This window comes from Gymnoscopelus braueri (genome assembly GCF_963280865.1).
Source record: "Gymnoscopelus braueri genome assembly, chromosome: 23".
In the NCBI taxonomy this organism is placed as follows: domain Eukaryota; kingdom Metazoa; phylum Chordata; class Actinopteri; order Myctophiformes; family Myctophidae; genus Gymnoscopelus; species Gymnoscopelus braueri.
The window spans coordinates 12,897,536-12,910,159 of NC_137625.1; the positions used below are offsets into that span (position 1 = coordinate 12,897,536).

The following is a 12,624-nucleotide window of genomic DNA, read 5'->3' on the forward strand; positions in this document are numbered from 1 at the left end:
TCCCTACAGCGTCTCTCCTTTTCAGCGTATATATATGAACTAGTCAAACAGCATTGCATTATTATCAGCTGTCACCCTCCATGCAGAGAAAAGGGGGCAAATCTCAAACAATGGCCGCCCGACGTTACGTAAAGCGGCAGGCTCTGCGGCACCGCCCACACCAAGCAGCACAGCAGCGATGGATCGGGTTAAAAATAGGCCCACTTCCACCAGGCTGCCTACGCAGGTGAAGGACACCTACACACACTCACACGCACACACACACACACTCACACGCACACAGCCGTGCAGGACGGAGACGGGAGGCTGTGCAAATGCCCACGCTCGCGTGGAGGAAAGGGTTTCGAGTTTGAGATGCTGTGGGGAAGAGGCTGGGGGGAGAGACAAATAAAGAGAAATAGAATAAAGGAGAGACAGATAGACGGAGAAAAAGCTCAGGAAAAAACTAAAAGGATGGAGGCCACGAGAAGGAGAAAATAAGAAATAACTTTTAACCCCTTGAGACCTGAAGAAGCATCTGTGTCATTTTTAGATTTGAGCTAAAAAGCATTATTTCATACTTTGGCTATTCAAAAATAGCAGATCTAAAAGCTCATAGCGCGGCACCGAGTGCCGCGCTACGAGCTTGTAGATCTGCTATTTTTGAGAAATCGTGAAAATATGTGCAAATCTTTGAATATATATATATTTCTAAAGACAACATTTTTAACTAAAATCTTTGCTTCTGGGGGTCCCTGGAACAACATATTTTGAGATGGGGGTCTGCGGCCAAAATACATAATTTTGGGTGTCCTTGACAAGAAAAAGATTGAGCACCACTGATATAGAAACATACGTTTTTCAGAAAACTGTTGGGATTTAGGAGACATGTAGAATCGGCTTCAGGTCTTACAGTTTTTCACAATTGTTAACACACGTTTTTCAAAACAATAACGGCTTTCTCAAAACTGCACACACAAAACTGAAAACCTCACACACAAAATGCTAAACCCCACACTGCCTTTGCAAGATGACTCTTTGCCATCAAATCTTTTAACTGTTCACAAAATGGAACTCGTGTTTTCATTGGTACACACAGCCATATTTTCAAATGACACACACATACCATTCATTACAGTACACACAATAAGCATGTGCTGCACACTACCAAACATTTACAACACAAAGCAGGGCAAAATTGAAAACACAATCATATAAATGGAACACACCATATGAATGACAATGACTCTGGAGAATGAGCCATTTCTCCTTTTGTAAAATGACTCAGTGTAGGCCTACTTTTTTCAAACATAAAACAAAACAAATATGCAGCCAAAAATGTTTTATTTCTCTACATGATTTAGGCATCATGCCTCCGGGTCATGTCTGGCCAGAGGGCTTCATCCACATCATAGGCAATGTTCTCCCTGTCCAAGCAGCGTTGGAAGAAACGCCTCGAGTGGCGCATGAAGCCCTGACAGACCTCAACAGTGACTAGGGCTGCAATCGATTTTTACGATTTTTGTATAATGACATTTTTCGATTTTGAATTGGAAAAATAAATATTTTACTAATCGAGAATCGTTTGTTTTGAAAAAATCGGAAAATAATCAGAATCGTTACCCCAAGAATCGGAATTGAATCGAATCGTGAGATAGCAGAAGATTCACACCCTAACAGTGACGTCGCCACAAGCCTCCTACATGGCCTGGAGCAGTGGGACCCGGCTCTGTGGGTTCCGTTCATTTACCTTCCACCTCCAAGCTCAAAAGAACTCTTCAATGGTATTCAGGAAAGGAGAATAAGGTCGAAGGTAGAGAACGAAAAAATGTGGGTGGTCCTGGAACCACTCACGCACTGGAGCAGCCCGGTGGTGCAAATTGCTCACCAGACCTGAATGTTTAGAGATTTGACTATTTAGGTGTTATAGATTGATGCTTTGAGATTTTGCGTGAGAAGTGTGTGCAACAACTGAACATTGTGTGTAGTGTTTGGACAACAAGGTGTGTTGTAGATTGTTGCTTTGAGATTTTACGTGAGAAGAGTGTGCAACAACTGAACATTGTGTGTAGTGTTTGGACAACAAGGTGATAACGTAATGATAGTGATGAGTGTAAAGAAGGAAAGTCAGAGTCTAATGCAGATAAGGGAGTGTGAAGTAGTGCCAAATTGGGTCGAGCGATTAGTACATGAAGTTAAGGTTGTGAAAATTGTGCCGAATTTTCGCTTTTTGTGTGTTAACAATTGTGAAAAACTGTAATGGGTTAACAGCGATGTATACTCGTGCACCAAAAATAGCCGATCTACAGTACATGCGCTGTGCCACGCGTTGTGAGCTTGTAGATGGGCTATTTTCGCTATTCGCCACGCAGTCTTTGCTGTACTTTCTCTCTACACCCCTAAGTTCCATCTCTGTGTTTTTCAGTACCCCCCCCCCCCCTCCTCCTCTTGGCTGTGTGGTTCCCTCTACCACCCAACTCTTATTTACTGGCATCCTGCGATTTATTTACTCCAATAAGAACTCTCTCTCTCCACTCTCTCCTTCTCTCTCGACGACGTGTCTTTGTTCTCGTCTCTTAATGTGAGCCATCTCAGATGCAAGGATGAGTTACTCGTTGCCGTGGCAACTACACAATGGACCTTATGAATCTAATAAGTAGAAAGCAGGCAGAGGAGAGGAGAGGGGGGCGGGGGGGGGGGGGGGACTGCGGAGGGGAAGAAAAATGGGCTGGGGAGGGAGGGGGGGGGGGAGGATGCCATTCTATTCTTGTTGTTGGACCTGCTGGCTGTTTGCTGGATGGAGAGGGGGGGAGAGACAGAGAGAGTGAGGGGGGGTGGGGGGGGGGGGGGTGTGGAGAGGGGGGTAGACAGTCATCTCTCAGGTGAGAACATCTGTTTGCGATAGTGTTGAACCTTGACAAACAATATCTTTGTTCATGTGTTCTACCAATTTATATTTATGCCAATTCCCCCCCAATGTATATATTGATGTGAGCTCGTATAGATTTGCTATTTTCACAATATTGTTCTGAGCTTTTCGAGTCCTGCCCCTATCTACCTCATAATACAATACAATACAATACAATACAATACAATACAATACACACACACACACACACACACACACACACACACACACACACACACACACACACACACACACACACACACACGCGCACGTGCACACGCACACGCACACACACACAATGTTGTTGCATGTATACAAACAAATCATTTGTACTCTCAAGTACATTTGCACAAGACGTAACAATAACAAACCTTGAACCTTGTAACATCCATCCCTTCCTTCCTTCCCTGTCTCCTTCCCCCATCTCCTCTCTTGAAGCTTACTTGATGGAAGCTATAGAGCAAAGCTCAGTGACTGTTACACAACCACGTCACAACCATTGCCAAGGCTGACACTTCGTCATGACAACGGGGACCTCATCAATATGACACATGGTGTGTCTGTCTAGGTCATTGGTTCTCCCCCTGGGGTCCTTGGGGAAGGGGGGGTTTGACACTAGTGTCAGAATCATTTTAACCATACTTTATACTTCGGCTATTCAAAAATATCACATATACATCTGCTATTTCTGTTTTTGTTTTTTTTTATCGTGAAAATGATAGATTTTTTTTTTTAAACACAAATCTTCTCTTCTGGGGGGGGTAGATGTCATCGACCACAGAGTCACCTAAGACAGGTGACAGGTGTTGTCACAGCCTGTCACACATAATCTATTCATTTCCAAGACCTCATCCTCCCAACAAAAAAAAATATCCTCACTCTGAGAGAAAGGTGGGGAGAGAGATGGAGAGATGGAGAGGGAGAGAGAGAGAGAGAAAGAAAGAAAGAAAGAAAGAAAGAAAGAAAGAAAGAAAGAAAGAAAGAAAGAAAGAAAGAAAGAAAGAAAGAGGGAGAGATGGAGAGAGAGAGAGGGAGGGAGAGATGGAGAGATGGGGAGAGAGGGAGAGATGAGAGAGAGGGAGGGAGAGAGAGGGAGAGAGATGGGGAAGAGAAAGAGAGATGAGAGAGAGAGGGAGAGAGGGAGATATGGGGAGAGAGAGAGGGAGAAAGAGATGGGGGAGCTATGGAGATATGGGGAGAGAGGGAGATGGAGAGATGGAGAGATAGGGAGAGATGGAGAGAGAGGGATAGATGGGGAAGAGAGGGGAAAATGGAAAGATATGGGGAGATAGTGGGAGAGATGGAGAGAGAGAGAGATTTCTGGTCCAGTAAAGTGTTGGACAAGAGGTATTCCATGAGCACAGATTGTACACTAAAAAGCAATGTACCACTATAACACATTAGCCTTAAGCACTTAAACCCTATGTACTTCGTTGAGCAGGATCCCCAGGGGTCTGTACCCTCCCTACACCAAATCTCCTCGCTGAAAATAGCCTACACACACACACACACACACACACACACACACACACACACACACACACACACACACACACACACACACACACACACACACTATCTTTCTCTCTTAGAATTACAGTGCTAAAGAAAACATGTGCTACAAATAATCTAGAACCAGCTGGTGTCACCAGCTGTGACACCCCAAAAAATTGTTCTGATGAGGTACTGTACTGGTCAAATAGTTGAAGACCCTTTTTTAATCGGCACTATGGTTACTGAGTTCATGTCCACTGGAAGACTTGTTTGCATGTTGTAACAATGACAATGGCATCAGCTAGCCAGCAACCGCTGACCCCCTAGTTCTGGTACCGTTGCTCGAACCACACCCTTCTTCCTTTATTAGAATGTGAACTAAACACCTGTACAGTGTAAACTTTGTGACTGCATCTTGCACGGTTGTGATGCTATCGCGTCGACAGAATAAGTCCTCAGGAATATAAACACCACACAACGACAGCAGCCAGGCTGTCATGGCTGGTGATAACAACAACACAACAGATGTGCGTTTTGTGTTTACCTGTTAGCTGACAGTCGTCGTTGGATCCGGCAGAGTCTTCCTGGTTGGGGCTGAGTGGCGGGCTGGCGGGGGGGCTAGTGCTGAAGCTGGCGTAGCCCAGGGACGAGCTGACCTCGCTGGGCTCACAGCTGTGGTTCACCGGCCGCTGGACGTCCAGGGACGAGGACAGAGATGTGCGCTGCTTGGGCTGGGACAGGAACGAGAGGAGGGGGGGCGTGTTATTGTTGGGGGCTTGGACATTACAGTACTGCATTCATAAGATAAGACGGGGTCACGGGGGCAACCGATAGACATGCGCATAGTTGAGCTGCGTTTGGTGTTTTCGGCACACTATGATATATCGTCACTGTCGGGCAAAAAAACTCTTATGTCCAAAACTGATGCTTTTCAGGATTCAAATAAAAAAATAGCAAAAGTAGCAGATCTACAAGCTCAATGTGTTACTTTTGATGCGTTTGTGTGACGCTGTAGTATGATCAAATTCACGAAAAAACACACAAAATTAGAATATGGAGATAAGAGGTTTCTGCCCGACGACAACGACAGTATATAAGTTCCTATATATAGGGTACCACTATGAAAACTAATTTTCAGGGTTTTAACGAAAATAATTTGTTTTATATTATGACCACCCATAATTTAGGGCCCAGTGTTAGCTTGTTAAACCACTGTGTACGCAACCAAGAAACATCTGGTTTTACACTGACGTGTGTGTGTGTGTGTGTGTGTGTGTGTGTGTGTGTGTGTGTGTGTGTGTGTGTGTGTGTATGCTTCCTCTGTAACGTGTCTTAGATAAGGATTCTCATCACTTCCTCTTACATCACAGACATGTCCAGGTGGTATTCGTGCTAATTAACGAGTGTGTTGTGAAACATCAGAGAAGCCCGAAACAGACACGCACACCCACACACAAATGCACACCCACACGCACACACACACACCCACACCCACACACACACACACGTTGCAAACAAACACAAATATGGCTGCGTGGTTTAGATGATGCATACTTTGGAGAGGCAGGCAGGAAGACAGGCAGGAAGAGCGAAAGACAAGAGAGAGAGAGAGAGAGAGAGAGAGAGAGAGAGAGAGAGAGAGAGAGAGAGAGAGAGAGAGAGAGAGAGACAGAGACAGAGACAGAGAGAGAGAGAGAGAGTGTGTGAAAGAGTGAGATCACATACTGTAGATTACATAATGTTACATAATAATACATTAATGTATCTTGACATTAAGGACACAACAGCCTGCTGACAGTCTAAACGTCTGCTTCTGACGCTATATGGAACCTCTGGCTGTGTGTGTGTGTGTGTGTGTGTGTGTGTGTGTGTGTGTGTGTGTGTGTGTGTGTGTGTGTGTGTGTGTGTGTGTGTGTGTGTGTGTGTGTGTGTGTAATGTGATGTCAAGGCATGACAGCTTCCTGAGCAGAAAAAAAGCAGCGCTGCTCATGACAGGTTGACAGGTCAACCTTCACATGACCTTCATTAAGTCAGAACTAACACAATGTACTTGTGAAGTCTGTGTCTCTGAAGCAACACACACAACACACAACAACACACACAACAATGAACTCAGAGGAGAGGAGAAGAGAGGAGAGGAGAGGAGAGGAGAGGAGGTTGACCATGCTTTCAACATAGTCAACCATGATCGCCGTCGTCATGTTTTAGGCAGTGGTGGAAAGTAACTAAGTACATGTACTCAAGTACTGTACTTAAGTAACAGTTTTGAGGTATATTTACTTTACTGGAATATTTAAAATGTTCAATACTTTTACTTCTACTCCAATACACTCGGAGGCAAATAATGTACTTTTACTCCATTACAATTATTTGACCATTTTAGTATAGTTACTTTGTAGTTATAGATTATTATTACAAATCATACATTAACCACTTCAGCCCTATTTAAATGTAGGCTATTTGAAAATAGCTTATCTATAAGCATCTTGTGAGCTTGTAGATCAGCTATTTTCTAAACATTTTTATAAATGTGAAAACTTGTGGAATGGGGCATTCTGCCTAACAAGTACTTTTACTTTTGGTACTTAAAGTACATTTTGATGCGAATACTCAAGTACATTTTTAATTCCGGATTTCCACTTGTAACAGAGTATTTCTACATTGCAGTATTGATACTTTTACTTAAGTAAAAAAATGTAAGTACTTTTCCCACCACTGGTTGAAGGCCATCGGGCTTGACAAGAAAAGCACTCGACTTCATCAGTCTAGTACCTGATAGAGACCAGTTACAGGCTTACAGCTGATGAATACTTGCTTGTGCATGGCGTCACGCACCAAAAATAGCCAGAGCTTGCACCAGATTCTTAGCCAGGAAGGCAAATATAATGGATGCAGATAAAAATGCTGGCTCCTCAATGCGCAAAGCCACGTAGATAATGCCTCTTCAGCATTGTGCTATACATAAATTACTGAAAAAACTAATTACAAGAGGCCCAACATAAATTAATCAGTGTTGTTGAGATTGGATGTTTTTGTTGTTGTTGTTTTTTTTACATCATTTTTATCCCACGATTTTGTAACCCATTTTTTTTCACCCAGTGCCAATTGCCTAAGCTGTAATCCTGGGCGCTACTCTCCCTCTGCCAACCTAGGGGGAGAGCAGAACTGAGCTCATGCCTCCTTCAATGCATGAAGAGCTAGCAAGCCGCTTCTAACAGGGGGGAGTTTCCCCGCTAGGACATAGCGTGTGGAAGGAACACGTTACCTTTCCCCTCCATCAGGCGCCCCAGCTGACCAGAGGGAGGCAGTATAGAGAGCAGGACTACTGCATGATTTTTAGGGGACACGGGGAGAACATGCAAACTCCACACAGAAAGGCCCTTTCGCCAACCCCACCTAGGGTATGGGCACTGATGACGCGGAGGAGAGGACACGCCCCCAGCGCCCACTGCGTCTCCGGCAGGAATCGAGCCCAGGACCTTCTAGCTGTGAGGTGACAACGTAAATTGTGCATGGTTCACAGAATTAATCACAACTATGCTACTAAATACTTGGGGAAGTATCTTCCATTTGTAGATGACCACACCCATAACACCAGGGGAAGTATAGTCAATATAGGGATTAAGCGATTAAGAAATAAAACTGGTAAATGTGCATCTGCCTAACAAGACACCTCGGAATGAATGGGGTATAATTTAGGCTTCACACTTAAGCTACCAAATACCAAAGGCAATTGGGGAAGAGCAGAGAAACATGATCGAGACTCTGAGATATTTCAAGGGCCAATGGATGAAAGCAGAGGGAACCATAATGACTGAAGGGTAATGTAAGGCTAAATAGATACAGTAAAAAAGAAATGCATACAGACAGTCAGACAGACTGTCAGACAGACAGACAGACCATTCTCTCAACTTTAAGCAGTTCAAAGTTTTTTTGGTCCCCACAAACATATACTGTATATTATACAGTAGGTTCAAGATTAAAACTCTCTCTCTCTCTCTCTCTCTCTCAAATATTTTTCTGAAACTTAATGAGCGACAAACAGGAAGCGAGAAATAAATGAGACGAAACGACTGTGACGTGACAATGGATTTGTGTGTGTGTGTGTGTGTGAGTGTGTGTGTGTGCCTCAGATGAAGTCGTACTTTACAAGCAATCCATCCTTAATTAGTGTAATAGAATCGGTCAACTTATGTTCTCTCTCTCCCTCCCTCTCTCCTATTCTCTTTCACAATGCGTCCCTCCATGACACTCCATAAGACATAGTCTCTCAGGCCTCATTAGGAGCTGCTCATGCAGACATCGCACACACACACCGCATACACACACACGCGCGCGCACGCACACACACACACACACACACACACACACGTTTGTATAACTACTTTAACTATAAAGCAACCATTTCTCTTTTGAAGACCAGGAAAATTGTCCTCACAACATTTCTCAAATTCTGCTATATTAAATAAATTATACTCTATCCAAGTCTGGTAATACAAGTACACACAGACACACACAGACACACACAGCTCTGGTTGAGGCTTAGCGTTGACAATGCAAGCAGGCAGCAGGCTAATGAACATGTCATGCCTGATCAGACGACAATTAATTAACACACACACACGCACGCACACACTCTTACAGACGCACATACACGCACGCACGCACGCACAGCAGCAGGCGTGTATAAACACACACAAACACACACCCCTAAACACCCACACACACACATAGCACCAGCCCTATAATTATTACTACCCATAAATTAACACAGCGCTAGTGTAGTACATGGTATTAAAAGAACATATACGCGTGTGAATGCAACACACACACACACACGCGCACACACGCACACGCACACGCACACACACACACACACACACACACACACACACACACACACACACACGCCTGTCTGAACTACAGTAGAGGCCTCTCTCGCTCATTCCCACTGGCAAATCGTCACTGTCGGGTGGAAACCTCCTATGTACCAAAAAATGTTTTCCTTTTTATTATTATTTAAACTAAAAGTAGAATAGTGAAAATAGCTGATCTACACGCTCACAACGTGTCACATCATGAGTTTGTGACGCATTGTGAGCTTGTAAACCTGCTATTTTCACTGCTTTAGTGCGATACTCTTGTATGATGAAGAAGGATATCTGACCAAAAAAAAAACCCATTAAAAGTTAGAATATGGAGATACAAGGTTTCTGCCCGACAGCAACGAAAATGCATCCCTGAGGGGAATACATGATTTTACACTTAATTAATATGTGTGACTAATTACGTGTTGTCCAATAAACGTAACGCTCATTTGCTTAAACGTGATTTCACACCTGAGTCGGGGTGAGATGTAAGAGTGCCTGTGTGCCTGCTCGTGCATGTGTGAGTGCGTGCGTGTGTGTGTGTGGGCGTGCGTGCGTGTGTGCGTGCGTGCGTGCCTGCGTGAGTGCGTGTGTGGGCGTGCGTGCGTGCATGTATGTGGGCGTGCGTGTGTGTGTGCGCACACTTGAATTCAACTGTGTATGTTGTTTTTATACCGCGTAAAAGTGCTGTGGTAATTTATGGGTAGCAATAATTACAATAATTAGCAGCTCAGGTAGGGCTGGGGCTATGGGCTGGTGCGTGTGTGTGTGTGTGTGTGTGTGTGTGTGTGTGTGTGTGTGTGTGCGTGCGTGTGTGTGTGTGTGTGCGTGCGTGCGAGGGTCCAGTACTGATGAAGGAAACCAGAACAGAACTCAATGTTCTGTTCTCATCTCAAAGCTGGCGTTGCAAAAACCTTAATGTACTGGCTGTACAGTTGCAGAGTACATGTTAATGGCTCTAATTAGGCCTGAGAGGCCTGAGCGTGAGCTTAAACAAATGGTGATGTTCCCATTTTAGAGATATTTTCTGGCTACCTAATTCAGCAATTGAGGCCGGGGCACGGAGCCGGGAGCCATAATGACGGTAATGGCCCTACAGTACATAGCTTCCCAGTGTGTTGTACTGAGTGCTGCTGGTTCAGTAATGACAGGAGGTGCTAGACGAGGGCTTAGTGCTTAGATTCACTTCAACAAAGTTTATTTAGTCTTTATGTAACTTTAATCGTCTCCGCCTTCACGTCCTACTCCTTGTAACACACACACGCATGCGCACGCGCACGCACGCACGCACATGTTCAACTGCAGCAGTTTTCCCACTCAATTGTACACCTCTCTGATGGTAAGTTTCGTAATCTTCTTCTCTCTCTCTCTCTCTCTCTCTGTCTCTCTGTCTGTTATTCTCCAAAGTATGCATCATCTAAACCATGCTGCCATATTTGTGTTTGTTTGCATGTTGAGTATGTATGTATGTGCATGTGCGTGTGCGTGTGCGTGTGCGTGAGAGATGGGGCTTCTCTGATGTGTCACAACACACTCGTTAATTAGCACTAATACCACCTGGACATGTCTGTGATGTAGGAGGAAGCCACTACATCTCTCAATGATTAAACTGACTCTCATTCTCCTCCTGCAGCGTTCACAGGAAGTCACTCTACCATGAGCTTTTCACGCTAGCGAACATCCAGCGTGACTCACAATAACAACAACATTACCATATATAGTGTTCACTCTCAATCTCTCACACACACACGCGCACGCACGCACACACACACACACACACACACACACACACACACACACACACACACACACACCCCCCCCCCCAGGGTGAAGGATGAAATGATGACAAGCGAGAAATGAGAAGAATGAGTCAAGTAAGATAGACCTGATGTTCTAGGTGGGGGGGAATTTAAAAAGATCGGGAGAGGCGAAGGTAATGGAAATGACAACGTCTTTCATCTGCGGTGTAGAGAGAGAGAGAGCTACTCAACATAGTGGCCTATACATTTGTTGATATTATTATTAATATTATCATGTGTATGATATTATTTTAGAAGGACTGACAACATTCAATGTTATTTTGTTTTAGACTTTTCTAAATATTGCCGGGCTTCTGATTCGGTGTCATCGTGAGATGACATCAGACTCTGACTTTGCTGTGGCAAGCAAGTTAAAATGTCCTTCTACCGTCCTTGTGGGACTGCTATGCCAACAGTGTTGGTGGCATTGAAACATGGATCCTCATATTCGGGGGCCTCTACGATGCAACATGTGAAAAAATCCATGGAACATCCAGCTGATTTCATTGACTTTTCACGATGAATAGACAGAGAGGCTGTTTAGGAGACTCAGTTAAAAAAACAGGCGATTACATTTGTACTGAATAAAGGTAAGCTAAGGTTAAACAACTGCCTGATGCTGTTATCTGCACATAATGTCATTTTGAAAAGCTAGTTGGTTGACTTTATTGAATAAGCATAGGTGGCCTTTGCTAGGTTTCACCCAATTCAACTGAAACAGGCATCTTTTTTTTATTCTCTCAACTCTGACCTCTTTCACTGTCCATGGTGCTGAAAAGGATGCATGCATAGTAGTGTATATCAGAGGGAAGTTGCCAACCGGCGGAAATGTGTTATTGTATTTACATTTTGCACTATTAAAAGTTGATTGTATCCGTGTTTTGCGTGTGCACAGTTCTGCACACTCTTGTTGACGTGACGCTAAGCAGTCTGAGCGATGTATTAATGTGGCGCAGCTGAGTTTGAGAAGCAGTATTTGTTCATGTTGTTTATATATAGGATATCATGTTTTCTGAGGCCCCAGAATTGTAATCGCACCCCTCTGTATTTTCTTCTCATGCTGATCCTCATCCTGATTGGCTGGAACAGTTTATGGCTCAACCAGACCTACTTAGATTTCCACTTAAAAAGGCGAGACATGGGAGAGCCCTGATAAAATACTGTGTGATATTTTGAAGGGCCCTTTGATTAGGTGTGGCCCCAGCACAGTGATGGAAGAAGTACTACAGTTTTTGTAGAAATAGTTACAAGTACCAAGTTGGGTATTCAAAATTTACTTGAGTAAAAGTACAAAAGCATTGGCATAAAAATGTACTTAAAGTACCAAAAGTAAAAGTACTCATTATGCAGAAGGTCCCATTTCACAAGTTTTCAAATGTATAAAATGTATAAAAAATCCTTTGAAATCTACGAGATCTACAAGCTCACAACGCGTTGTGAGCTTGTAGATCGGCTATTTTCAAATTGCCAACGTATATATATCTGAAGTGGTTTTGTAATAATAATCAAAATCTACAAAGTAACTAGCAAATCAAGTTTTCAGATAAGTATAGTGGAGTATGAGATGTAGGGGAGT

At 43.7% G+C, this 12,624-nt stretch overlaps 1 protein-coding gene across 2 annotated transcripts in view; it reads right to left on the bottom strand.

Moving 5' to 3' along the window:
* anks1b (ankyrin repeat and sterile alpha motif domain containing 1B) overlaps nucleotides 1-12,624 on the bottom strand; it is a gene marked incomplete at its 5' end in the record, with an annotated part of 338,563 nt that overhangs the window by 125,137 nt on the left and 200,802 nt on the right. For both annotated transcript variants that reach the window (XM_080421028.1, XM_080421027.1), the window contains one exon: nucleotides 4,926-5,112. In XM_080421028.1, the coding sequence (XP_080277154.1) occupies nucleotides 4,926-5,112 (187 nt within the window). The remainder of the gene's footprint in view (nucleotides 1-4,925; nucleotides 5,113-12,624) is intronic.